Here is a 27303-nt window from a genome sequence, read left to right as displayed (position 1 = left end):
AGCTGGAGGTCATAGAATTGCAGGCAAATGACCTCCTTAGAGACAAGTTCAAAGAAGGGCGGGTGGGATTTTATAAGTTTTTGCTCAAGAAAGACCTTCCTAATATTGAAACTTTTGCATCAAACTACCTTTCAAAGTTTGGACCAACATACCTGTGTGAACAAACATTTTCAAGAATGAAATACGCGAAGAACAATTTGAGAACTTGGACCTTGAGTGTTTTGTCGGGCCCCGACAGTGTTTATTTTTTACAGACTTTTTTCTCCAAGGGGGGGTTTACTAGAAATTTGACCACCTGTCAATATATTTCTATATAATTTATTTTTAGTCGGGGGGGGGGGGGGGGCCTCTGCCACACCAAATAGATGCCTGGAAACTCTGGCCCCCGAGCTGATATTTGATGGTTAATGCGGCCCTCGGGCTGAAAAGTTTGGAGACCCCTGACATAGAGGATAGATTGCAGCAATTGTTTTCATAATTTGTACAAAAATGTTCAGATTAATAATAACATATCACCTATGAGCTTTGTGTCTACAAAAATGTCATGAAATTTCATCCTTTTGTTTGCTTTTAAAGCCAGGTGAATAGAGTGAAATCCAAACAGTACTTCTCCTTGTGTGTTAGGTAAGCTGCTGTCATTGGTTATCCTGCAGAAACATGTACAGTGGTCAATTTAGAAACAATAATTATTACCTTCACATATTGTTCATTGTAATGTTCCTACATTCCTCATAAAGTTGCTAGACTTTATGGTTTAAATTTTTAACATTTAAATTCAGTAAAATGCACTATGAACCACTAGGACAGAATTACCTTTTAGATTTACCTATTCCAACCAATCCATAATTGTAAGCTGGATGTGAATCAGATGAATATAGAACATGTTGAGTAAAAAAATGATGACATTTTTCTAGGGTAGGAACACCACCACATGTAGGCAAACTGAACCATCTTCTACAAGCCATCTATAAAAAGAAAGAATAGTTTCTTCAAATTTTTATGGGTTTTTCATGTCTTCCTAAATGAAAAATGGCTCATTAGTAATTGATCAGGAAAGAGCAGTGAGCTCTTCATAAGAGAAAATAAATTAATATCTAGAGACTCATGCTAAGGATTTTATTTTATGAGTTAGAATTAACGACAAATTATTTTAGCTTCAGCTTTTTAAGCATCACTGTAGTATCTAACATTGTATTAAATGCATTAGCATTAAACTTATTGTAGATCTGTATTTTTTAAAAAATGTCCACTCTTTGTGGTCAGTGTCCAGGGTGCTGTATGTCTCATTTGACTTTAAAAGTACATTCGGCTACGGTTATAGAGTGAGTTACTTTTAGAATATGAAGAAATGAACTATTTCATTCAAATTTGATTTAGATCTAGAATTAATCTATAATATAGACCATATTATTAATAGTAGGCCTATATTTAATATAATATATATAATATATAAATAAAACAACTAAATAGCGGCGTATTATACGCTGCTATTTAGTTGTTTTATTTTCTACTTTTCAGTAATTCATAATTTGTGAATTCGACAGTAAGTACCACTGCTGTCACTGAAAATATTTGCTTTAAAGTCGTTAAGGACGATAACCCCCGCTTCTCCCCCCCCCCCCCCCCCATGAAAGCAGCCTCCTCTTAGCTACCTCCCTTAAGTTTAAAATCATTTCAAACTAAATTATCTGCCCCTATTAGCCGTCACTAAACCCGGCTCTACGATTGTAAACATTTAGCGTGAACCACAGCTCACCAGACTTCCTAGAGAGGAAGAGAGGGGACTGCAAGGCGCGCTAACAGCTTGTTTTCTAATCTCTCCAAGAAGAGAATTATATATAGATATATAATTATACGAGCCAACCCGCTGCGTATCATACGCCGCTATTTAGTTGTTTTTTTCTACTTTTCAGTAATTTATAATTTGTGAATTCGACAGTACCAATGCTGCCATTGAAAATATTTGCTTAAAAACACTAACCCCCCCCCCCCCCCCACGTGAAAGCAGCCTCCTCTTAGTTACCTCCTCTAAGTTTAAAATCGTTTCAAACTAAATTTTCTGCCCTTAATAGCCGTCACCAAACCCGTCTCAATGATTGTAAAATGTAAACAGAGTGAACACCGCTCACCAGATCATCAGTGTTTCTTCCAGACTTTTTTCTCCGGGGGGGGCACTTGAAATCTTCGGGGGGGGGGCGGGTAAACTTTCTTCGGGGGGGCGGACACTGTTAAAAGTATATATTTTCTATATAAATTATATAAATTTCATTTCGTTCGGGGGGGGCGGTAAAAATTTTTCGGGGGGGCTTTGCCCCCCCGAAGAGATGCCTGGAAGAAACTCTGCAGATCATGTGGGGGTGGGGTGGGGGTGGTAGTGATAGTGATAGAGAGAAAGAGAGGGGACTGCAAGGAGGCGCTTGCAGCTTGTTTTCTAACTGATCCCAGAAGAGAATTATATATATATAGATATATTATATTTTATATAGATCTATTTTGTTTTTAATTTTTTTAAACGTGTAGAGTGTAGATCTAGTAAGTGTAAAAAAAAAAGCAGATTCACTCAGATTGTGTTTTGACATTTGACCAATATTTATTTTATAAAATATATTTCTCAAACAAGTGTAACATTAAAAAATATAGTTTCTAGATCTAGATTCTAGCTAGACCTAGTAGGCTATAAAAATTAATATTTATAATATTTAATATTAATATTATTAATATTAATTAATTAATTAATAAAGATTAAAACTCCCCCCCCCCCCCCCCCCAACCCAATCATGCGACGCATAGATGCCTGAATGAAACACTCATGTCATCTCTTACCCATAACCCTACTTGAATCCTTACCAAACACTTTAGAGTAGTGAATAGTTACTGATACAATCACTGTATTACTCTGGAGTAATAAATTATAGATCTAGTAGAAAGTAGATCTTAGTAAAGATTCTAATTCTAAATGTTGGATTGAGCCGGAACATTTCAAATTTCATTTTTTTCAAAAACACTTGAACGGAAACGGAAACTAACTTGCTAATGCGATCGCCATAGTTTTTTTTTTATGTCTGGCATCAAAGTTTCTGTTGTGTAACTGTTGATGTTTTAAGACTGTAATTTAAATAAGCACAAGCATGGATTTATTAGCAAATTATGATGATGAAATTTCTAACACATCAAATAGATCTACAAATGGTGAACAGGTAAGATTTGTCAACTACAGACCTCGTCTAGAAGTTGGCATTGATTTTGATTGAATGGAACTGCCCCGTCGCTCGAGTCCGACAGACTGTTTAATACTGTTTATTTTTATTTTCTCCTTTAAATGATTTTAGAATCTACTTGATCTAGAGGAGCTTACACTTTGCGGACACACACCGCGAAAAAACGCAACTTAAAACTTTCATGCGGTCTCATTCAGTAACCGCTTAACATAGAAAACAAAAGTAGGCCGATGCTAGCCGGAATAAGATACGCATGCGCCATGGAGAGAAACTACGACTAGCCTTCGCGGCGATATTTTCGATGGTACTGCGCATGCGTGTGTTTACAACTGCAGAACAGTAACACCAACCCTAATCCTATCCCTAACCCTACTAGCCCTAAGGCCTAATCTAGGCTTTTTGATGAGAATTACAGAATGATTTTTTTTATTAAAAATGTATCAATAATAGCTAGCACACTAGTAAACTAAGCCAATTTAGCATATTTTAACTTTCTGTGCAAAGTCATTATTACTGAAAAAAATTCCAAAGTCAGGTCAGACTGTACCCTCCACCAAAGGAAAAAATGTTTTGCTAGTACATGACCTTCATTAAAAATGTGCTTAATCTTACCCAAATATGTATTACCACTTGCAAAATGGCAGGTTTTTCACATTATAAAAACAAACTATAGATGGCAGGGCTATAAATGCCAGAAAAGCATTTTAAAATTTGCCTTGGTGAGTGAAGGCTAAATTTAAAATTAGAACTTTGAAAGTATCAGCCTGAAGAGTACAAAAATGAGAAGCAATGTATCTTTAGGTTAATCATTATCAGTCTATAGGCCTATAAAAAAAGAAATATTGTGAGGTGTTTTTATTATAGCAGCTATGAAATGACAACCAAATTTTTAAAATGAGCCCAACTTTCATTTTTTTCAAAATCTTACAGTACAGATTTTGAGAAAATCCGCTAATGTGAGGTACATAATTAGGAATCTATTTTTAATTTTTTTTATGCATTATAACTTAGTTTAAGCTTATTTATTGTTCATCAGTACATTCTTTGTTTAATGCAGAGCAGCAATGTATACTCTACTTTGACAGAATCATTAATTACTCAGTACTAGGTCATTTTGTCACTGGCTGTAGCTCTTTTAAGTTGTTAGTGTTCACTAGGTGTTGAATTGAGCTTGATCTCAAAATTGATATCCTGAAATTCCAAAGCTTAACATAGAACAATACTACCAATTTGGAGGATATTTTAAATCGACCCTTTGAATCGCTATCAACAGCCAACTGGTTGGTTTGTTGCAATTAGCTAAAACAAAAATTTTAAAACTACATTTAAATTAAAATAAGAATTGAATTCAGTTAATATATGGCCAATGGAAGTGTAAAGTATGTTGTGGTTTTCTGTGTTTGTTTTAACATGATTTTATGTAAGGTCTATTAATATTAAGTATGAATCCATGCATTTGAAAGCTACTCATTGTTTAGCATGAATTGTTAAAATAATGGTTGACAGATAGAAAATTAAACAGCAAGGCTTAATCATAATGGGAAGGTCCAAAATTTAATGCACCATAATAATAATAGTAAAATTCTACATATTTCTGTTTGACTATCATATTGAATGTATAAGCTTTTAGTTTGTGCTGGGCAAAATATAAACCTAAAAGAAAAAAATATGAGAAACAAAATAAACCTAACAAAAAAAAACGTGCACTTGCATAGCTAAAATTTTATTCTGCTTGCCTGGTGTTGACATTCGTGAGTTTTTTGTTTTATTTTTTTCCACTGAAATTAGTTAAATCAAGAAATAATTAAGCATATTGAGAGGCAACCTGCTATTTAGAATAAAACATTACTTTTTATTGAATACATGTTAGCTTATCGAATTCAATTTTTTTCTAACACAGGTATTCAGCCAAAAAATAGAAAATACTGGTAGACTACAATCAGAATGGGAAAATTTTGAAAAAATGATTGGCACTTCTCCTACTAGTGGACTTGGTGATTCATGTGAAATGACCCAGCCCAAAATCAGTAATTCTAATGATATAGACAATAGAATATCAACCACTGTTGTTTTGCAAGAAGCCCTTTCAAATCATGATGCTGATGAAGATGAATCTCACCTGCCTCCTGGGGTGAGAAAGAAAAATAGATGCCACAGTAGTAGCAGCAGCAGTTCAGAAGAAGAGGATAATAAAAGAAGGAAGAGCCATTCAGTTTCAGACATGTCTTGTTCAGACTCTGAGGATTCAGATAAAGTTACCAAAAAAACTTGTGAGTTTTTGTACACCATTATAGTTTTGTATTTTTTAGTAAGTTAGCTAATTTAAATTTTTTATTTTTAGTGTAATCTTTTGTTTTGTGTTTTTTTAGCAAAAAATGAAGAAAAACAAAGTGATAATAAGGAGTCAGAGAAAAGTGCGCCCAAATCAGAGACACTTGAAAAGAATTTAGATAAAAAGGTGAGAAATTAAAGATTTAAAACTTTTACTTTTATTGCTGTGCAGACATTTCCTAAAATGTCTGCCACAGCTTTTGCGTTAAAAAATTGTTGATCATCAGTTTGTATTTTCAAAAAAATGTGTTGGGTGACATAATTTACATCCCAGCCATTGCCTCTAAAAAAAATTTCGTGCCACCATCCCTTGAGTAAAGTAAACATTCATTTTTAAAGTTGCAAAAAGAACTTCATTGGCTTCATAGGTAAACAAACTTAAAATAATTTTAAAATTCTAAATGTCCAGCAAATACCAGTCATTTATTCATTCCAATTTTAAAATGTTAAGACAATTCAGTCAGTAAAATTGAACCATTAGAAGGAGAGAAAATGTATAAAGCTAACACTATGAGGCGTATGTGACTGGTAAGGGTTTTTGTGTGTAACAAACTGATGATTTGATACAAGTCAAAAGCTGTTAGGCCTTTTGACCACAGCCAGAGAACCCAAGATTGACCTCTTGCTTGCTATATACATAGGTTATTCTCCAACACAAAAGAGCTCTTCTTGTGAGCGGACTGTAGTTGGTCCGTTATGCTGAACTATGCTGCCAGTGAAGATGTCACTTCCACAGTGTAAGTTGGGCCTGTCATCGACGGCCCGTCAGCGTAAGTAAAGGGTCTCAGATTATATAAACTTTTGACCCTTCTAGACATGGTATATTTAAAATGATTCTCATAAAGTTTGAGTATTTTGGTTATTGAAAGAAAGAAACCATAATCAACGCCTGTACTGTGCATTTATTGTAAAAACACACTTAGTGATTATGTAATCAAAATGATTGCATTCTAATCGAGTCTACTCATGTATATTATATTATTCACTTTTATAAATTCAGCAGTTAAGAGCAGTTTATTTGAATGGTGCCAGTGTGTTACTTTTACATTAACATGTAAAGGTTTATATGCTCACATAAAAATAATGCTTTACTGAAATTTCCTTGCACATATAAAACAGATTTTAGTACTTATATTGTTTGGAAAAAATAAAATAATTAATCGATTACTATTTAAACGAATATCAAATTAAACATATTTGTGTTGTCCCTGTTGTAAAGCATGTAGTGAGACTGTTACAGAAGACAAATTACTTTTGTTCAATTATACATAATTACAAATTAAAACTGTTCTAGCACCTATTTAAAAAAAAAATTGTGTTCTAGACAGTTTTAGTAACTGCTGTATATTTTCAACAAATTCTCCAATTATGGCATAAAGTTTTTGAAGAACTAATGCCAGCAGATGAATCATTAGACAGCATTTCTTTTTTTTTTAAATGTTGTGATCTGTGACCATGCATTTTTATGGGAGCTCTGCTCTTTACAGGTGTAATTCTATTTTGCTGTACTTGAATGTCTCCTCAGGTAAAACATAGATCTACCAGTAGATCAAGGTCTCGATCACCTCATTCCAAAAAAAGAAGGTCTTCAGAGCGCAGTAGACATTCTCGTTCAAGATCCAGATCAAGATCCAGACATCACAGAAAAGAGGTATCTTTAGATTCTTTTTAATTTACTAATTTAATGCTTTAAGTTTTACTTGGACCCCCTAAACAAATCTCTATTTCTTTTCCCTCTCTAGCCATTAGGTATCTCATAGTTAAGTTTGTGATCTTTATTACATTAGCCATGGGTGAATACTCAGAATAATCACATTGTTTTTCATTAGTGTAAGCAAGTTTTCAAACTCAACAGCAGCGAACCCAATATAAAAAGATAATTTCATATTCTTTATACATTTCTTATCTGGTACCCATTTTCTTAGCCTGTCTTTTCAGGAGCAGGTCTTTGCTGTATTGTCTGGTATGATTGTTTTGCTAATAGTCTTTTTTCCACGTTTACTTGTTAGAATGGCTTTTTACCCAAAAATTAATTAGTTTGTAAAACATTGAATCTGGCTGTTCCAGAAAAAACACAGGTCTCACAGATCACGATCAAGGTCAAAAGAGAGGCGGAAATCTAAGGACAGGGACTACCCGCGTAGACATAGGGAACACAGGCACAGTAGAAGTAGAAGTCGTGAAAGAAGGGAAAGGCGGAGAGATGTTAAAGGCAGAGATAGTGATAGAAGTCGCAGGAGTAGGAGTAGAAGCAGAGGAAGAAGGCGTAGCCCAAGTCCTCGTGGTTCCAAGGTAATGAATGAAACTGGTTGGGTTTTAATAATATGATAACGACCAAAAGCAAAGACATTCCCTCCACATTTTTGCATCATTTTACATTCTACTAAGCTCTGTTATATATTATATCTATATATGGGTTTCAGAGATGGGTTATTGTTGTTTATAGTAAAAATATTCAATTTTATAAACTTACTGGTACATTTTTGCTGTTTCTTTAGGTCATTAAATATGGTGATAAATATATTAAAGCTGGAGCAAGTTTTGGAAGACCGCCACCATCTAAACCAATGACATTTAAGGAGAAAATGAGACAACAGTTGATAAAGGCTATGGAAGAAGGAGGTGATGTAGCACAAGCACTTATCTCTAAAGGTTTGTTGGGCTGTGCTAGCTTGGTGGTGCCCTGTTCCCTTCACGGACTATTTCCGAGGTGCCATTTCAATCCCTCATTGGATGCACTGGTCTAATTATTGTGCTAGGATTACAGCTGCACAGTGGAATAAAAAACAACTGGTTTTTAGATTGCTTTTATTTTCCTTATGCCTGCCTGCCTTCATTCACTACCCTAGTAGTACACAATAATTCTATTGTGATGCACTTAGAACATGAAGCAGCTGGGTTGCTGTTCTTGAAACCATTTAGTTCCTGTGTTTTTTTTTTTGCTAAAGAAGTGCAAGCAGCAGACACAGATACATTTATAATAAAAAGTATATAAAAGACATGATAGCATGTTCAAATTTGTTTAACAATTTCACTTCCTGTATATAAAACTTCTTTCAATATTAATATACTAGAAGTTGAATGAGTGTTTTCTTTTGAACTTGTAGATGGTACCATCCTATGCACCCAGACAGCTGGCACACAGCAGGCTCCTGCACCAAAGAAACCACCTGTTCCTCTAATGGCTAACATTGTCACCAGCACAGCAGGCTTGACTGCAGCTACTATTACAGCTTCTGAAGCAGCCATGCAGTCACTACTAGCTTTACAAAAAGAAGTGAGTTTCTTTATCCGCTCAGCTTGTTTGTACTGTTAATAACAATTTTATCAGAGACTAATACATAATTTCTCCTGTTACATTGGATCAGACAACAGAAAAGACTGGCATAGAGATTCCAAAGTATTACAACCCTGCGGCTATAAATCCAGTTAAGTATGCAGAGCAAGTCCAGAAACGAAAGCTTCTTTGGTCAAAAAACAAAGAGAAGGTAATTGGTTTTTCTTTGGTCAAATAATTTTTTTCTCTTCTAATTCTAATAATTTGACATGCCAATCATCTACTAATTATTCCTAATTTACTTTCATAACTTTCATTAAGTATATTATCTTTTTACAGGAAGTCAATTCTCAGTGGCATGCTACTACATTGTCAAGTGATCATGATAATAAATCAAAAGAAAAATTTCGTAAGCTTATGGGTATAAAAAATGAAGCTGGGTCATCTGCAGATGATGATGAAAAAGCTAGTGAAGAACTAGAACTGAAGCAAAAAGAATTGTTTGAGAAACTAGATAAAGAATATCAGTATGCCAGGATGGCTACTCACACTCACAGAGGTGTTGGTTTAGGTTTTGGATCTTCAGCTTATCCACCACCAGGAACATAACTGTTAAATAACTTTTACTCATTGACTTCATTTCATTGTTAAATAATAGAAAAATTGAGGTACTATTCCTATTAAGTTTTCACTCGTTTCTCTTTCTTTAAATCAAAATAACAGGAATATAAAAACATATTTACTGTAATCGTCTATTATTTTCTGATTTGCATTGCATTATTTTATAATGTAACTACCTATTATTTTTGTCAGTAATGTTCATTTTTTATATTAGAATTACCAAGACCAATTAAAAGGATTTACTGAATTAAAAAGTAGTTTATTAGTAGCTCAAAACATACTTATAAGCAGGGTTTACTCATCAATTGCATTTAAGACAACTAAAAGAAGAATCTCTTTTGTTTTAAAAATTGTGTTATACTAAATATTAACTAAGCAACTTAAAGTTCTTCTTGCTTAGTTCTTTTTTGTCCTGATGTAATGGGAACTTGCGTTTTACAGGGGACACTGGAGTACTGCTTGCTTTGTCCAATAATATTACTTTCATACTGGGTTGCCTAAATATTAATATGACCATAATATACAAGAGATTTCTATGATAAATCTGACATTTTTCAGATAATGTTGTTTGGTCACTATGAAGAATAGTAGAGTGAGTTGTAATCTTCACAACGAACCCTCTTTTCAAATGAAAAAATATTGTCCATGTAAATATGATTAAAAACTAACGTGTGTACCTGACCTGTGAAAAGTTACATGTTGTTGTTTAAACTGATGTAATAACTGTTTGTATTTACATCATCATCATTACATTTGAACAGAAATTTAAAAAAAAAAACATTGTTAATTTATTATTTTATATAAGTTTATTTTTGTCTGTAGAAAACTATCCAGATTATCACATTTTAATAATTGATTAGGGGTTTTATTTTTTTGTAATAGTCTTTCATATCTGTCATACTAACTTCACTATTACATTTTTGAGAGTTCATAAATAACAGATAAAACAGCAACACATCTTGATCCAGTAGTGTCAATGTAAACATTAACATTCACCAATAGCTAGAGCTATGTGTCTATGTTGTTATCTGTATTAGTGTTTTAAAATCTCTATGAATTGTACCACTAGAATCAAGCTAAGTTCTTATTATCAGTTAGACTATTTCAAATTGTATAAACAGTTACTGGGTTATTTCTTAATCTGAATTATGTAAAATATACCAGAATCCTTGGCTATGATGCAGCTTTTCGTTTTGTCACCAGATAATAAAATGTGTTAGGTATGATTTACTGTTCTTGGCTTATTCATACCCTTTGAATTTGTTTTTTAACTGTTTTAACATAGATATTTTTGTTTTACTTTCAAAACAAACAAAAAATTGCTTGTTTATATAATAAACATAAATTTCATAATGCCTGTTCCTGTTGTATTTTTTTTAGATAACAGGCCTATCTATCTGTCTGTCTCTCTCTATGTATATATAATATATGTTTATAACACACTGAGGGGTGGGCAGTGTCCTAAGAGATCCCTGGAAAAACTGCATACTTCATAAATATTAACAAAGGAAAGGGACACATTTAATTTATAACTAACATACTTCAGTGATTGGTAGACATACTTACTAAATGTACTATGCTACTTCATTTTTCATTGTATAATAATAATAACTAAATTCTGCCTATATGTGTTATACACACACACATATATGTATATATATATATATATATATATATATATATATATATATATATATATATATATATATATATATATATATATATGTGGATTTCCTTAGAAGAGGTATTGGAAGAAATATTTATTTAAAAAAACGGTGGTAGACTGGACAAATTTGGGAATCACTGATCTTGTATGGAAATCCTTAACAATATAGAATCTAGTCAATATAATATAACATTACTCATTTTACTCTCATGAATTTCGAATAAGGTCCAATGTAGACTAATAAATATTCTTCTTAAATAAGGGTGGGGGTGACTAGATCTATTATTCTAATTCTCTTTAAAAAAGCTGATAATAACTTAATACTTAATAGATTTAAATAGATAGATTTTTTATATGTCATATGTGATATTGTTGTACAATAGTTTTACTCAAAACATATTTAAAAAAATAAACAAGTTTAAGAAGTGGACTAATCAAATCAGAACTAATCTAGACTATATCTAGATTCTAGATCTATTTAAAATTAATTTAAATTAAAATCTTTTAGACCCTATATTTTAAAATGTCCACTCCTCTCCAAATCCAGTATTTCAACTTTTTAACCTCCCTTACGACCGGCTACTCTTGAGTGAGAAAAAATAATAACAATGGCGTGAGCGGTATGAACAAAAGTTAGATCTAGATAGCATAATTTTTAAAAATCAAAGACTAGATCTACCTAAAGATCTGAAAAATGAGAGTAGTTAAGCCTGGATGGATACACCATGACGGTATGCATGCAATTCATTCTATAGTAATTATTATTTGCATGTTTTAGTCTTGTTTAATGTTTGTAAATAAAAATAAAATAAAATAATAAAAATAATCGAACCACTGCCAGTTGACTCGGCTTTTCAAAAGCAGCATTTGTTGAGTAGCCTATTTACTAATTTAGATTCTACTATTTGGTTGTTAATTAATAAAACTTGAAAAGCCATTTCATTTATTGATTAAATGGTGGCCTAACTATAACTTATTAAATAATCATTACAAGCTAGATCTAATCACTGACTAATCAGTAGCCTATAGTTACTTGTGACTGTCACTAATTGATCAGTAATAGTAATTGTTAATGAATAATGAACATTTCTCTGTAAAAAAACTCCATTGTTTTATTTAGGCTAAATTAAAATTTTAGCATATATTATTCGCCACTTCACGTTCATCTCCAGTTGGCGTATTTTATTAATATTATAAACATAAACACAAAAAAAAAAAACGGTAGGAAAACATTGGGCTTGTTTCTTTAGGAAGTTTTGTTTTAGTTTGAATGATTTAGTTGATTTACTTTTGTCAAAACTTGAGAAAAATCCAAATTTGGAATATTGAATGTCACTGTGCAATGTTCGTGTGGCAGTCAAAAAATTCATAGCAATGGGTGAAGTGAAGTACGAAACTCTCAATTGCAAGGCAGTTAAGTTTGTATTGTTACAAGTATCTCCCACGCATGATACTATAAATAAACTTTTATTAACTCACAATGACCCCAAAACTGAGGCCAACACCATTTCAAATAGCTATTGCCCAAGCTATGATGTATGCTAATAATTAAAGTCAATATAAACTCACGGTGAACCCTCAACCGTGAAGGGATTTTTCTCCCGCTGACGATCACACACTATTTAATTGGAACTGTCCTAATGCTTTTTTATGTTTGTTTTTTTCCTTTGCTAATTAAAACTCATATTCATAAAAAATAAGTAGATCTAACTCTAATCCTAATGTTTTCCTAAAGTTTTTGTGTTTTGGTTGTGTTTATAATAAAATACGCTCAACCGGAACTGAAGGTGAAGCAGCGATTAAAATACGCTAAAATCGAGTTTTACCCATTTGTCTTCTGATTTTAAATTTAGGTAATCTATCATTCTTGATGATTGGATAGGATTGAAATTCTTAATATTCTTTGAATGATTTGAGACTGTGCCACAATAATCATAAACACCACGTGTACTAAATCTTTGTCCACTGTGCTGAGTACAATGTATTATTGAGTGTATCAGAGAGTAATCTAACTTACTTAACTGCATGCCTACTAAAGCAACCTGAATCAACTCCCTGAAGAAGCCTCCAAAGTAGATCTAAAATCAAAAGTAAAGAAATAAAACAGGTAATCAGAATCAACAACCTTACAGCTAAAAGGAAAAGACTTAAGATACAAACTAATTCATGTATCTGGGAAGTTTGATCAACAAGGATGGGGGAGCAGAGGAAAACATAAAAGCTATATCAGCAAGGCCAGATGTACCTTCAACTCACTGCACTCATTATGAAATCATAGCAAGATAAAAATCTTCAGCACAAATGTTAAGGCAGTATTACTTTAGGGCTGCCAAGTCAAATACAGATAGGCTACAATCATTAAATAACATGTTTACAACAGATTCATAAGATAAGATGTCAAATGAGGACCTGTGGCACAGCACAAAGCAACAGGGACATCAAAGGGGGATGGATCTGGTATGCCCTGAGAAGGGAATAGGATAATAATGACAAGCAAACGTTAGATTAGAATCCCCAGGGGAAAAGAAAACTAGGTCGGCCAAAGCAATCCTGGAGAAGGACAGTGGTTAGGAGAGGCAAGGGCTGCTGGGCTTACATGGGCTCAAATAAAGAGAGCTGGCCAAAACTGAGACAGGTGGAGAGGTGTGGCTGCAGCCTTTTGCTTCTCAGGGGCTCTAAAGGAATAAGAAGATTGAAGTGGCCAGTTAACTGTTCCCCGGAATAGTCAACAGAGGCCAGATATTCCACTCAGGCAGTCAAGACTGATTGATTTAATAATAAATATAGCAATATAGTGAAATATTGTAGCATGTTTGAATGGCCTAGTGCCTGGCTATCAATTCTATTGGGTCATGTAAAGGAATTCAGTTAAAGACTTACAGAAATTTACTTAAAAACGTAATATAGGAATATACTTAAATTTTCCATAATTTTTTTTTGCTGTATCAAAAGCAAGTTTGTCACTGTATTTATTTCTTCATTTGCCACAAGATCGCAAGCATATTTGCCACCTCACCATTTTATGTCTCACATTCCCCCTCCCCCCCAGACTATACACACTCATTTTATTGTTTTAAATGTGGTGTACTGTACAAAATACCTACTACAGTATGTTAAAATTCCTACTAGCTCAACTTGACTCCTAATACAAATGAATTACTGTTACCCTTCTTCTTGATTGATCAAGGCACTGACCTTAACACATGATACATTAATGTAGCAAATATTAACATAAACTTAAATATTAATATTTTTTGTTATAAAAATATTATAATAAAATAAAAGAAATAGCACAATGCTCTTTAAACTTAGTTCACTCCAAGTATGAAAAATGCTATTGGTATAGTAAGATATTATTTTTCTCAGTTGTATATTGTATGAAATGATAGCCCACTAGAAATAGCCTGTTTGAAAAAACTTTTGCCTAATTCTAAGTAAATTCATTCAGTCCTTGTGGGTGACTTGGCTCCACCTTTTTTTTTGTATAAATGGCATTTTTTAAATTATTTAGATGATAGGAAGGGGGATAGGCTTAGAGGACTTAAAAAGTGAGAATGCATAAAAAAAGTTTTCTTTAATCAATCTGCTAAGTTCAACTTAGATCAGTTGGCCATTAAACAAAAAACCTTTACAATATATGTCGCCTACAATTAGCCCTATATTTGTCATATAGCGAGTTTTGATGATAATTTGTCATTAGGTTTGGGCATAATTTCTCTTACAGTTGTGTTATATTTATAATTATTCATAAATCTAATTACACTTTGTGTATAGACATTTTTGAAGAAGTGCAGTATTTAGCATTATTCAGTACAGCTCTTTGCAGTTAGTTTATACATGTGATGATAATTATACCATACCCAAATTATTTGTATAATGTATTAGTTTATTCTGTAATCAGGTGTTCTCATGCTAGTGAATGGGTTTTTGTCTATTAATGATTACTTTATTTTTAAACTTTACTTCAGGTAAACCTATATTTTCTGTGGATATTCATCCAGATGGATCAAGATGTGCCACTGGTGGCCAAGGTAATAAACAAATTAAAACTTTCCATTTAATTGAACAATAATTTCACTATGTTAGTTTGTAACTGTTACATCATCTGATTGTTTGAATCCATTATTTTAAGAGATTTGTTATTCTACAATGGTACTGAATGATATGCAGATGCAGTTATTTAATGTTGGACAGACTAAGTTGACTTTATATTTTACATAGGCAATGACTATGGTAAAATTGTTATCTGGAACATGGAGCCTGTCCGGAATGGTGCCCTTGAAGATGATGAGAAAGTCCCCAAGATGTTATGTCAAATGGACCATCACTTAGGTGTGTGTTGATGTTTAACATTCCCAATAGACTTGCTAATACAAAATTACATTGTTTTATGGCTTTTTAAATGTTAAAATATTTAAAGTCAGTTTTGGCTTTAAGCACATAAACAGCTGATCTGTAACAATTGTGTTCAAATTTCAGCCTGTGTGAACTGTGTGCGCTGGTCTCACAGTGGTAAGTTCCTGGCATCAGGAGGAGATGACAAGCTGATTATGATTTGGCAGACAAGTAGAGGGGCGGGCCCAGCCAAGGCGTTTGGGTCAACTGGCAGTGTAGTGATACATGAGCAGTGGCGACCTGTCTTCACACTGCGAGGACACTCTGGGGGTAACATCTTTATAATCAGTCGTGTGAAGAGTGAATAGGTTATTATAATAAATCATTATTTACTTTGTATTTTTACCAATGTAATTTTTTAGACGTGTTGGATTTGAACTGGTCTCCACAAGATGTGTGGTTAGCTACTTGCAGTGTTGACAACACAGTCATTATATGGAATGCTCTGAAATTCCCAGGTAAAATTTTACGCCCAGTCAACAGAAAAATATTTTAAAAATTTTTGTTTTGTTTGTGTATCATAGCAAAATGTTTTTTCCTGACAGAGCAACTAACTGCGTTACGTGGTCACAGTGGTCTGGTAAAGGGTGTTACCTGGGATCCTGTAGGAAAATATGTCGCATCTCAGGTCTTTATTTATTTTTCTTTAAAATATCTCATTGTTAAAAGCAGTTGAAAAATAATTCTTCCTTTACACATTATGTACTTGTACCAATGAATTGTAATTGTTTAACTTATTTGCTCTTTATACCTTTCCATTAAAAATGAAACATTTTTGTTAGTCTGATGACCGTACACTAAGAATATGGCGAACAATGGACTGGAAGCAAGAGGCCATTATTGAAGAACCATTTAAGGAAGTAAGAAAACTTTTTATGCTAGTTTACAATTCTGTGCTGTTAGAACTATTCACTGTTCAGATAGGTATACTCTTTTCTCAGGAACTTTATTATTTTGAAACACAAGTTATCGTGCTGTTCTTGTGGTTGAAGTTCTCAGACTGTTTTGATTTGTTAAAATAGTTACTTTAAAATACTGTGAAATTTAATTAAGTGGGCAGCTTTTTTATAGGACCATTTCTAGGTTAAAAGAAAAAGTATCATGTTTTGATAATTTGTGCTGTTTTTTAACTTTATTATTTATTAATTTTCTAAAAGGTAATCATATGTGACTTAGCCTAAATTGCCAGTTTGGTGGTAGTTTTTACTGCTCTTTTAAATTTTAACTAGTAAGCAAACATTGTCTTAAAACATTCTTTAAATGTTACTGACAAAAAGGGCATTATAATTGAAAATTGGTTGTTTCAGGAAATATTAATTTGGGGTAGACAGACCTGCACAGATCCTTATACCTTCTAAAAATTATTTTAAGTTCTTGCTTATAACTGTTTCTTCACTATATTTATTGTATGTTTGGTGTCGACTTCTCATTGCTTAATTAAAAAAAATTTCATCTTCTAAACAGTGTAGTGGAACAACCCATTCTCTGCGACTTAACTGGTCCCCTGATGGCCACCATATTGTCTCAGCCCATGCCATGAATAATTCAGGACCAACGGCCCAAATAATTGAGAGGTCAGGGTTCAAGGCCAGCTTAGACTTTGTTGGTCATCGTAAAGCTATAACAGTAGTGGTGAGTGTTGTTTAAAGAAAATAGCTGTCAGTCACCTGGGGGCTGTTTAATTTTCTAGCAAAGTTTTTAGTTTCTGATAAGGTAAATATTATTTCTTTTATTTTCAGAGGTTTAATCCAAACATTTTCTCTAAGAAATTTAAAGGTGAAAAGGTAAATAAGTTTCTTCTTGGTTTGTGTTATAGAATCTCAAATGTAACAGTAATATTGTTGTTCAGCTTATCATAGCATGGTCTGTGAGCACTACGTATGAAAACTTTGATGCAAATACCCTATGTTAATGTTACCCTTATGTTAATGCTGCTTTTTTTTACATCACCATTGCAGTCCCAACAGTACTCTTGTTGTGCTATTGGCAGTAAGGACAGGTCACTTTCCATTTGGGTAAGTGTGCATTGTTGACTGTTGTGTATCACTTTTAGTAATTGATACTGTCTTTTTTGTAGAGCTAGACAGTTTTTTATCATAAAATTTGTTTCCTGACTGTATAGGCCTATGTATCAAAAAATACATATTTAACATAAATGTTGAAATATTTTGTCTACAGTTAACAGCACTCAAGCGACCATTGGTTGTCATGCATGATCTATTTGAAAACTCCATCTTGGATTTGACATGGTAGCTTTCTCTTTTTAACTGATGACATATTACTAAAAATATTACAATTGTTTATAAATTTTTATTTTTTTGAAAGTTTTTGCTCTCAAAAATATAGTTTAGAAATGTCAGTTACGTTTTTAATTATATTCTATACAAACTAAAAAAGCAATAATTGTATTGAATAGCGACAACTATAAAATGTAATGTAAGCAGTGGTTAGAAAAGCCATTGAATGATTTTATTTCTCTATTTGCTGCCAGGAGCCAGAATGGACTTGAGTTGATGAGTTGCTCCAGCGACGGTTCTGTGGCGTTTATGGATTTCTCCAAGGATGAGATTGGCAATCCTCTCTCAAAAGACGAAGTTGTGAGTTGGTTAAAGCATGTCACTATGTGTCAATATTTAAATATCTACTTTTGGAAACTAGTTTTTAAGAAAAGTTCACATTTAAATATTTTCTATTTTCATATTGGCCAAAATTAATTTATCTTATATTTGGAGGTTTACAGCGTAGTTTATAGAAATTGTAAACATCATCTTAGGAACACAGGTTTATACACTTCATACAGAGTCTGTGTGCATTTTATTAAAAACATTTATGACCAAAAGCAGGTGTAAACAACTGTGTGTTTTATTTTCCAGACCAATTTACTGGAAAATATTTATGGCAAAGGCATATCCCTCCATGCTTCTGCCACCAAGGGCAGCCAGATCATTGAGTCGGCAGCCATGTTGAATCTACACCAGCAGAAGAACAGGTCAAATGATGTCATGCTCACACCCACCAAACACAGCAACCTGTCCAGTCAGATGTCTGCAAGTGGGGATAAAACACCATTTAAGGTATTTTTAACTTGTTTATCTACTTGGTCTTGGCAATCGTAATAAGTGTTTGATTTTCATTTACTAGTTTTAGAATTATTTATTTAATTTAATTAAAATTTTTATTGTTAAACTTGCTTATGTGTTGTTAACAAGTTAATTTTTTAAGCCTTGTGTTGGAAAACAAATTAAATTTGTGGATGACATTTCTGAACATTGTATATAGCTGTGGATAAAATTGATGATGTCATTATTTAGTGGTATAACTTTTTAAATATTTGTGATTTCTTAAGCAATATTTTTTGCTGTGTAACACTCCATTGTGTTAAGAGTTTCATAGCAAGACTAGCAGATGAATATCATAATGAATCCCTTTTCCAAACATGGGTACTGATAAAAATGTTTAAAATTTTTCCTACTGATTTGTTATGTGGTTTCCTAACGATTTTTTTATGTCAGTCTCAGGACAGATGTGTTTAAAAGTTTGATTTCCTACTGATTTATTTGATTTCCTACTGATTTGTTATGTGATTTTCTAACGATTTGTTTTGTCAGTCTCAGGACAGATGTGTTTAAAAGTTTGATTTCCTACTGATTTATTTGATTTCCTACTGATTTGTTATGTGATTTTCTAACGATTTGTTTTGTCAGTCTCAGGACAGATGTGTTTAAAAGTTTGATTTCCTACTGATTCATTTGATTTCCTACTGATTTGTTATGTGATTTTCTAACGATTTGTTTTGTCAGTCTCAGGACAGATGTGTTTAAAAGTTTGATTTCCTACTGATTTATTTGATTTCCTACTGATTTGTTATGTGATTTTCTAACGATTTGTTTTGTCAGTCTCAGGACAGATGTGTTTAAAAGTTTGATTTCCTACTGATTTATTTGATTTCCTACTGATTTGTTATGTCAGTCTAGTGACAGAATTTTACTCCTGCAGCCCACGGACAAGCAGATTGAGACCAGAACTGCAGATGGGAGGCGCAGAATCACACCCATATTTTTGGCACCTCAGCCTGAAGTGGGGTAAGTTTTCCTAGAGTAGTGTGCCAGATATGCTCCTGGTGTGTATTTGCCAGGTAGGCCACTGGTGTGTATTTGCCAGGTAGGCCACTGGTGTGTATTTGCCAGGTAGGCCACTGGTGTGTATGTGCCTGGTATACTAGTGGTGTGTATGTTATGCTAGTTTTGTGTGTCAGGTATGCTAATGGTGTGTGCCAAGTATGCTAGTGGTGTTGATGTGGTACATATGCTAGTGGTGTTTATGTGGTACATATGCTAGTGCTTGTATGTGCTAGGTAGCTTTTTACCATGGTGCTGTTATATGGTCAGTCGTGTAACACAGGACTCACTGGACAACAGCTATTCTATCACATTAACCAGTGGTCACTATTTGCTATACATGGACAACTTTAGTTGCTATACATGGACAACTTTAGCTGCTATACATGGACAACTTGAGTTGCTATACATGGACAACTTTAGTTGCCTAACATGGACAGCTTTAGTTGCTATACATGAACTTTAGTTGCTATACATGGACAACTTCAGTTGCTATACATGGACAACTTTAGTTGCTATACATGGACAACTTTAGTTGCTATACATGGACAACTTGTTTTCAATCAGGGAGGTTCCGCTGCCCTTCTCATCCAACTCAAACATTGAGTTCCATTCGTCCTCTGAATTGAGCAAGATTGTTGTAGAGAAACAGAACAGAGTGACGGCCCCTGGGATGATGTCTCCATCCTCTGGCTCTGTGCCGTCATCCCCCCCTCACCTGCAGACCCCACCCTCTGGCTCCACAGCAGCCAAAGATGCCCAGGTCAGTTGTTGTTTCACATGGCTCTCATTTATATCTGGGGTTTCTACAGCAATGAGAATGTATTCCTTGGGGATTGGGGGGGGGGGGGGGGTCATGTTAAACTTAAGGGTGTAATGTAGCATTCATTTTATATTTCATAAAAAAAAAATGAAAGACATGTTAATTATCTTGTTATGATGATTAAGGGTGGAGGGGTAGGAATACGGTTGGAACTTTGTGGTGATAATTTAAAATGACTTTTTGTCACAATGAGAATTTTGGGTTAGGGCTGCTAAACAGATGTCAATTAATGGACAACCTCTTCTGTCTTATTCAGAAGAAAAATAGGGATAGAATAAGTGTTTAAAAAAAGACTCAATTAATATGGAGCTGTTAAAGAAGTAGATCATAGTCTCTGCATTTGGTGACATTTTTCTAGGATTTTATACAAAATCATCTCCATGCTAACTTTGCCAACTATCAGCATAGCTCAATCTAAAAATTTCCTGTTATTTTTAAGCATAGATGTACAAAGTAAAAAAAATAGTCTATTAAGTAGCATAGTTAATATCCCATCACAACCTACTGGATAGGGTTTGTATGCTGACACTGAACTACAAAATATTGTCTAGTGCAGTAGCAGGTGTAAACTATTACAAGAGACATTTTTACTTTGGTTTTTTTGTTTGTTCAATTTTGCAATAAAAGTATTTTTTCTTTATAAAGAAAGCACAAGGGGAGACGAGCAGTGAAGGGCCTGCAAACAAGATCAATTTTGATACACCACTAGAAAAACTATCAGCTGTGTACGTTTTTATTTTTCAATGGAATTGTATTGAGCAATATATTAAAAAAAATGATATTACATTTATAGCAAAATAAAGATGTAATCTCTTAGCTAGTTTATTATTCTATCAACACAATGGAGATGGTTTCCCTTCTGTTTGAGTGAAAAACACTAATTGACAAATAATTTTTTAATTCTGAGGATAACTTTTATGAAGTGCAGTTCATAACAAAAATGCTGCTTTTAAAACTGCATTTTTAAAACATATATTTTTATTTTAAAAAAGTCTTGGTATTTTCAATACCTTTTTCCTTTCACTTACGGCCTTATGATTTTATAACTTTTGACCATGCTAAAAGCCTTACAGTGTCTCCTGTTGATAAAATAATGAGCAATTAGCTGATATTTAACAAATTACCCCGCCGGATTAAATATTTTTACGTTGCATGGTGATGTACCAATAAATTACAGACAATCGTAAACAAGTTGTCTCACAAAAAATATTTTTACCTCCCCCGTCTAGATCTGTTGATAAAACCCCACAGCAAGAGAAACCAGACAAAACCTCCCAGCAGACAGTGTCAGACAAGCCTAAAGCCCAGGAGAAGGAAGCTGAGAAGGATTCGTCTCTGGTGAAAGATAAGCTCAAGTCACGCCTCTCAGGGAGCTTAAGTCTCAAACGGAAACGTGAAGAGGATAAGAGGTACGGTTTGGTCAGTTTTGGTAGGCTAGGGCTAATGCTAAGCAATATGCTTTGGTTATGGAAGGTGCCAAAAAGAAACCAGAGCTGGTAATCCGACCACCTAAGGAGCTATTAGATAAGTTGTTGTCCCCCGCTAACGAGCCTTAACTGCCTGGGTGTTTGAGCTTGTGAGTTACAGGTTAGCAACCATGAGCGTGTAAATATATTTTTAAAAAAAAAAGATCAATAAAACTTTATATTTATCAGTGGAATATAACTTCATAGTACCTTAGTTTTCTCCTATACTTTTACCAAAAGATATTATACAGTTAAACTTGATAGAAAATAATACCTACTTTGTATTAATTAAAGTATTTTTTTTCTAGAAAGCGAGGTCGGCCGAGCAAGATGGACCAGGCGATGAGAGAAGCAGCAATGTCTGCAGCAGCAGCTGAAGCTGTCAGTTCAATATCCACAGTCAACAGGCTGGAGGCTCCTGCTGCACCAGCTGTAGCTGGGCCACAGGTACACTACACATTACACTGGCTAGATGACATCATGGTGCCACATTGTACTAGCTAGATGTCATCATGGTGCCACATTACACTAGCTAGATGTCATCATGGTGCCACATTACACTAGCTAGATGTCATCATGGTGCCACATTGTACTAGCTAGATGTCATCATGGTGCCACATTACACTAGCTAGATGTCATCATGGTGCCACATTACACTAGCTAGATGTCATCATGGTGCCACATTACACATGTCATCATGGTGCCACATTACACTAGCTAGATGTCATCATGGTGCCACATTGCACTAGCTAGATGCTAGATGTCATCATGGTGATACTTTGGACTAGCTAGATATCATCATGGTGCCACATTACACTAGCTAGATGTCATCATGGTGCCACATTACACTAGCTAGATGTCATCATGGTGCCACATTACACTAGCTAGATGTCATGGTGTCATATTAACCTAGCTAGATGTCATCATGGTGCCAGAGGTGCAATATACATTACACTGGCTAGATGTCATCATGGTGCCACATAACACTAGCTAGATGTCACCATGGTGCCACATTGCACTAACTACATGTCATCATGGATGCCACATTGCACTAACTACATGTCATCTTGGGTGCCACATTGCTCTAGATCAGGGGTCTCCAAACTACGGCCCGCGGGCCGGATGCGGCCCGCGAAGTCCCTTCATCCGGCCCGCGGAGATCTTTTTGTCCAAGGAAAAATTGTTTGTCGGTGATTGCTGAGGAACTTTTCCCAGAAAAATCAAAGACATGCCTGGAAAAAACTGGCCCCCTAACTGAAATTTCATAGTTAATGCGGCCCTCGGACTTAAAAGTTTGGAGACCCCTGCTCTAGATAGATGTCATCATGGACACATGATTCTAATGACTAAGTTAAACTTAGATGTAGATGTTTAACCTCAATGTGATAAATGTTTTATTAGGGTCTGAATATTTGTGCCTTGTTTAATGGTGTATAAAATGATGTCACACTTTCAGCAGCAGAGAGTGCAAGCACCAACCCCAGATTTACATCTCCCAGCCATGAGCATTGATAAAGCTGTCTCCCAAGTGGTACGTCTTGAGTTTTATGCTTGTTATGTGTTGTGGATGAATGGCTTAGCTGTATTTCTGGTTTAGTTATGTTGTTGTCTATGACTAGCCCAGTTACATCCGTCGAACAGGTGACTTGCCATTGTTTCAAATATTTTATTCCCCATAGATTCAAGGCCTTACGTCCCATTGTTTCAAATATTTTATTCCCCATAGATTCAAGGCCTTACATCCCATTGTTTCAAATGTTTTATTCCCCATAGATTCAAGGCCTTACGTCCCATTGTTTCAAATGTTTTATTCCCCATAGATTCAAGGCCTTACGTCCCATTGTTTCAAATATTTTATTCCCCATAGATTCAAGGCCTTACGTCCTATTGTTTCAAATGTTTTATTCCCCATAGATTCAAGGCCTTTTGTGCCATTGGTTCAAATGTTTTATTCCCCATAGATTCAAGGCCTTTTGGGAGATGCTGAAGCTCTAGTGCTGGAGGTGGAAAATGGCCTAGAACTTGGAACAGGCAAGGTTCACAGACTGAGATGTATAAAAGGTGGAAAAATTTTGTGGGACCAGATGTTCACTTCAAAGATCTGTGCAACAGCTGGCTCAGTGTAAATATTTGAATTTTTAAAATCTCAGTGTAAATATTTGAGTTTTTATTTTTAAATCTCAGAGTAAATATTTGAGTTTTTTAAAATCTCAATGTAAATATTTGAATTTTTAAAAATCTCAGAGTAAATATTTGAGTTTTTTAAAATCTCAATGTAAATATTTGAGTTTTTTAAAATCTCAGAGTAAATATTTGAGTTTTATTAAATCTCAGTGTAAATATTTGAGTTTTTAAAAATCTCAGTGTAAATATTTGAGTTTTTTAAAATCTCAATGTAAATATTTGAGTTTTTAAAAATCTCAGTGTAAATATTTGAGTTTTTTTAAAATCTCAGTGTAAATATTTGAGTTAAGTAGCCAACCACATGTGTTGAGGGAAGGCTTTATATTGGCTGCTGAACAATGAAGGCCTGAACAATGAAAGCCATTGCATGATGTGAAATAAAGGGTTTTTTCCAATTAGGCCAAGTTTTTCTCAATGGCCCCATGATATTATTACCTGGCCAAGTTTTTCTATGGCCCCATAATGTTATTATTACCTGGCACTATGTTTTGATGTTCTGATTTGTCACTTTCCCACCAGACATGTGCTGTGTGCTGCCTGTGTAGATGGAACTGTCTCTGTGTTCAGTAAGTGTGGGCGGAGGATCTTCCCATTTCTTGTTGTGGGAGCCCAGCCTGCCTTTCTCATCTGTCAAGGTCATTATCTGTTGGTTGTGACAACAAAGGGCACGTTATTTGTTTGGTGAGTTTGGATTGGTACAATGTCTCATTTGGCAAGAACCTTTTTTTTAAATAACTGATCTTTTAGAGATTAAAGTGGCAGAATAATAATCTGAGCGGAAAAAAACGTTTGAATTGAAAATCTGACTTAAAAAATACATATCAGTGGATGTTACTTGTTCATGTTAAAGATGAACATTCCAGAGTTTTGTTTTTATACTGTTTTGTTTTTGTCTTGCAGGAATTGTTCATTATTAAAGGTAGAAATTAAACAAGAATCTCTCTCAGCTGTAGCATCAGGTAAACAAACATGTTTTTATCTAGTGTATTAAACATGTTTGTATCTGGTGTATTAAACACTTTTGTCTCTTATCTTTTAAACAAACTTGTTTGTGTCTCATATATTAAACAAACAAATTTGTATCTGGTGTATTAAGCACGATATTTTAAACAAACACTTTTGTCTCATGTTACTAAATACAAAGAGTGACTCATTAGCTTGAGAGTTTATGGAAAAATTGATTTTATAGCTTTGGTATTTTGTTTTGTGAATCAGTGTATTTGTAATCTGTTCTAAATTGTGTTTCAGAAAAGGACTCAGTTGATAAAATTGTTTTAACAACAGAAGGAGTTCCAATAGTTACTTTAACAAATAAAAAATCATACAGTTATTCTGTCAATATTGGTTGTTGGTGAGTTGCTGTTTTTTTCTTGGCTAAAAGTTAGTGTAGGGTGTCCAAATGTGTAGCCCCCCCCCCTATTTCCATATGTAGAAATCATAACTATAAATGAGTGACCTCTTGGAGTAGAATAAACTTTAACTGCATAACATTTTGCTAAGAAAACATTCCAAATTTAAGTTTAAGGTTTCCAGTTATTCAAATAGATGTGATTACTCAAAATACTTGGAAAAAAATGAATCAACTGACAAAAGTTATCTGTTTTCAGGGTTCTAGTCAGTGATGGTGAGGACAGGCTGCAGAGCTTTGCCAACCATCACCAGTGCATGTCCACAAAACTCAAGCCCTCTGAGCCTCTGGCGTCCTTACAGAAGTCGTCAAGGTTGGTTGTCTATCCAGATAATTTTTTTCGTCTATTTGGTGTCGGAATGGAAAAAGTAATTTTTGGTGTCACGTCATACCCACAGGACGAGTGACCTTGCTTCAAGGTCATTCCAGTCTAACCCTGGAATCCAGCAATCCCTGACCTTGAGTCACCTGGAGTCGCAGATGGCGTCAAGTCTGGCCCTGCTGTCTGCTAATGAGTACAAGTTTTGGCTGGAGACCTACATCAGATATTTAGCACAAGAGGGTAACATTTTAATTTGTTGCCTAATTAAGAATCAGACCATCGGGTATTTTATTAGCTCAAGAGGGCAACATTTTAATTGTTGCCTAATTTAGAATCAGACCATCAGATATTTTATTAGCACAAGAGGGTAACATTTTAATTTGTTTCTGAGTTTTAAAATCAGTCTTCAGAGGAAATTTAGGATTATTCACAAAAAACATAGGTATGGCAATACAGTACTGCAGAAAGTTTTTGTTTGTGTAAGGATTCACAATAGGGCTAGGTCTAGAGGTAAGAACCAGGTAGATGTACAATTTTTGGCACTACCAGTGTTGCCATGTGGCAGTGGACTGTAGGCACACATTAGAACATACCTTTGTCAACTTGTGCTTCATGGTTCACACACTAACCCCTGGCCACATCCAGCAGTTGGCTTGGCATATGCTACCTGCCCATCCCCCCCTGAGGGGTAACATACATCTCGTGCTGTAAGTTTCCCTTATATTTCCCAAACAAATGTCTCTCATATTTAATACCAGTGGTTTTCTTTCTCTCCCAGGAGTGGAAGAAAAATTGAGAGAAATATGTGATGAGTTGTTAGGTCCAGTCTACCGGTCATCTAGATCTAGCAGTACTTGGTCTCAAAATGTTTTGGTAGGTTGTGTTCATAAGTCATTTGGCTGTTTTATTAGTTGACATTTGAAAGTGTGTCAGGCACTCAATATCTTCATCTTGTGTGACATTTCAGGGTTTAGATAAACATGTCATTCTCCGCAATATCCTGCCTTACATTGGTGCTGACCTCAAGTTTCAACGGTTGTACACGGAGTACAAGGAACAGTTGGACATGCAACAACCCTAATGTCTTCAAGTGGACGCAGCAGTTTGACGCAACAAACTTATTATAAATGGGAAATTTCACATTTGCCCACAACCCATAAATATGCACTTTTGCAGGTGCATTACTGAACAATGACGTTTCTTTTTGTTGATCAAAACATAAACTAAAGATATTTTTTTTTACTTAAAATCGTTATAGATTTATTGATAAAATGAAAACATGATGAGGTTCTATGTGAAAACTATTTCTACTACTGAGGATTGTTATTTTATTTGAAATGTTTTCACCCAAGTAATAAATATGTAAAATATATTTGCTCATTTATTATACATGTAAACTAGATTAAACAATTTTTTTACAGTTGATTTTTCTTATTTGCTATTTTATGACTCCAGTAACATTAAAAATTTATTT

General features: G+C 34.2%; 2 protein-coding genes and 1 long non-coding RNA gene across 7 annotated transcripts; 2 read left to right on the top strand and 1 right to left on the bottom strand.

The window, feature by feature from the left end:
• Window positions 1-515: 515 nt before the first annotated feature.
• Window positions 516-2964, bottom strand: LOC131926995 (uncharacterized). 2 transcript variants are annotated; one of them, XR_009383590.1, is made up of 3 exons: window positions 2824-2964; window positions 814-965; window positions 516-647 (listed from the first exon to the last, which is right to left on the bottom strand). It is a non-coding gene; the product is annotated as an uncharacterized LOC131926995 (long non-coding RNA). The 2 variants fall into 2 exon arrangements; XR_009383591.1 differs by having other exon boundaries at window positions 2848-2964.
• Window positions 2965-3032: 68 nt separating this feature from the next.
• On the top strand, window positions 3033-10802 carry LOC131926993 (arginine/serine-rich coiled-coil protein 2). Of its 2 annotated transcripts, none has more exons than XM_059282629.1 (9): window positions 3033-3197; window positions 5119-5488; window positions 5588-5676; window positions 7075-7200; window positions 7617-7841; window positions 8048-8171; window positions 8657-8826; window positions 8918-9037; window positions 9166-10802. In XM_059282629.1, the coding sequence occupies exons 1-9, from the start codon at window positions 3129-3131 to the stop codon at window positions 9433-9435; spliced, it is 1563 nt and encodes a 520-aa protein (XP_059138612.1). In that variant the 5' UTR covers window positions 3033-3128; the 3' UTR covers window positions 9436-10802. The 2 variants fall into 2 exon arrangements, with proteins under 2 accessions (XP_059138612.1, XP_059138611.1); XM_059282628.1 differs by having other exon boundaries at window positions 8048-8201.
• A 925-nt stretch (window positions 10803-11727) lies between these two features.
• On the top strand, window positions 11728-27249 carry LOC131926990 (protein HIRA). Of its 3 annotated transcripts, none has more exons than XM_059282625.1 (27): window positions 11728-11844; window positions 15082-15144; window positions 15335-15445; window positions 15593-15778; window positions 15871-15966; window positions 16054-16136; window positions 16291-16368; window positions 16973-17140; window positions 17248-17292; window positions 17467-17523; window positions 17687-17757; window positions 18000-18105; window positions 18382-18582; window positions 19505-19590; window positions 20194-20389; window positions 21095-21174; window positions 21679-21858; window positions 22224-22362; window positions 23372-23446; window positions 23877-24037; window positions 24619-24780; window positions 25000-25058; window positions 25348-25450; window positions 25707-25820; window positions 25906-26069; window positions 26608-26702; window positions 26797-27249. In XM_059282625.1, the coding sequence occupies exons 1-27, from the start codon at window positions 11808-11810 to the stop codon at window positions 26908-26910; spliced, it is 3030 nt and encodes a 1009-aa protein (XP_059138608.1). In that variant the 5' UTR covers window positions 11728-11807; the 3' UTR covers window positions 26911-27249. The 3 variants fall into 3 exon arrangements, with proteins under 3 accessions (XP_059138608.1, XP_059138607.1, XP_059138606.1); XM_059282624.1 differs by having other exon boundaries at window positions 19478-19590; window positions 23375-23446; XM_059282623.1 differs by having other exon boundaries at window positions 19478-19590.
• The last annotated feature ends 54 nt before the right edge of the window (window positions 27250-27303 follow it).

This window comes from Physella acuta, unplaced genomic scaffold (assembly GCF_028476545.2).
Source record: "Physella acuta isolate Inbredline_101_S28 unplaced genomic scaffold, ASM2847654v3 ptg001357l, whole genome shotgun sequence".
In the NCBI taxonomy this organism is placed as follows: Eukaryota; Metazoa; Mollusca; class Gastropoda; family Physidae; genus Physella; species Physella acuta.
The sequence above is the reverse complement of the archived record's forward strand: the minus strand, read 5'-3'. Positions and strand labels throughout refer to the sequence as shown.

Coding starts and splice junctions, on each gene's coding strand:
- LOC131926993 (XM_059282628.1), top strand. CDS start 3,129: ATGGATTTATTAGCAAATTATGATGATGAAATTTCTAACACATCAAAT. Junction 5,677..7,074: donor AAAAGAATTTAGATAAAAAG/GTGAGAAATTAA, acceptor ATGTCTCCTCAG/GTAAAACATAGATCTACCAG. Junction 8,827..8,917: donor TACTAGCTTTACAAAAAGAA/GTGAGTTTCTTT, acceptor ACATTGGATCAG/ACAACAGAAAAGACTGGCAT.
- LOC131926990 (XM_059282623.1), top strand. CDS start 11,808: ATGAGAGTAGTTAAGCCTGGATGGATACACCATGACG. Junction 16,137..16,290: donor GAAAATATGTCGCATCTCAG/GTCTTTATTTAT, acceptor CATTTTTGTTAG/TCTGATGACCGTACACTAAG. Junction 25,451..25,706: donor TCTGTCAATATTGGTTGTTG/GTGAGTTGCTGT, acceptor ATCTGTTTTCAG/GGTTCTAGTCAGTGATGGTG.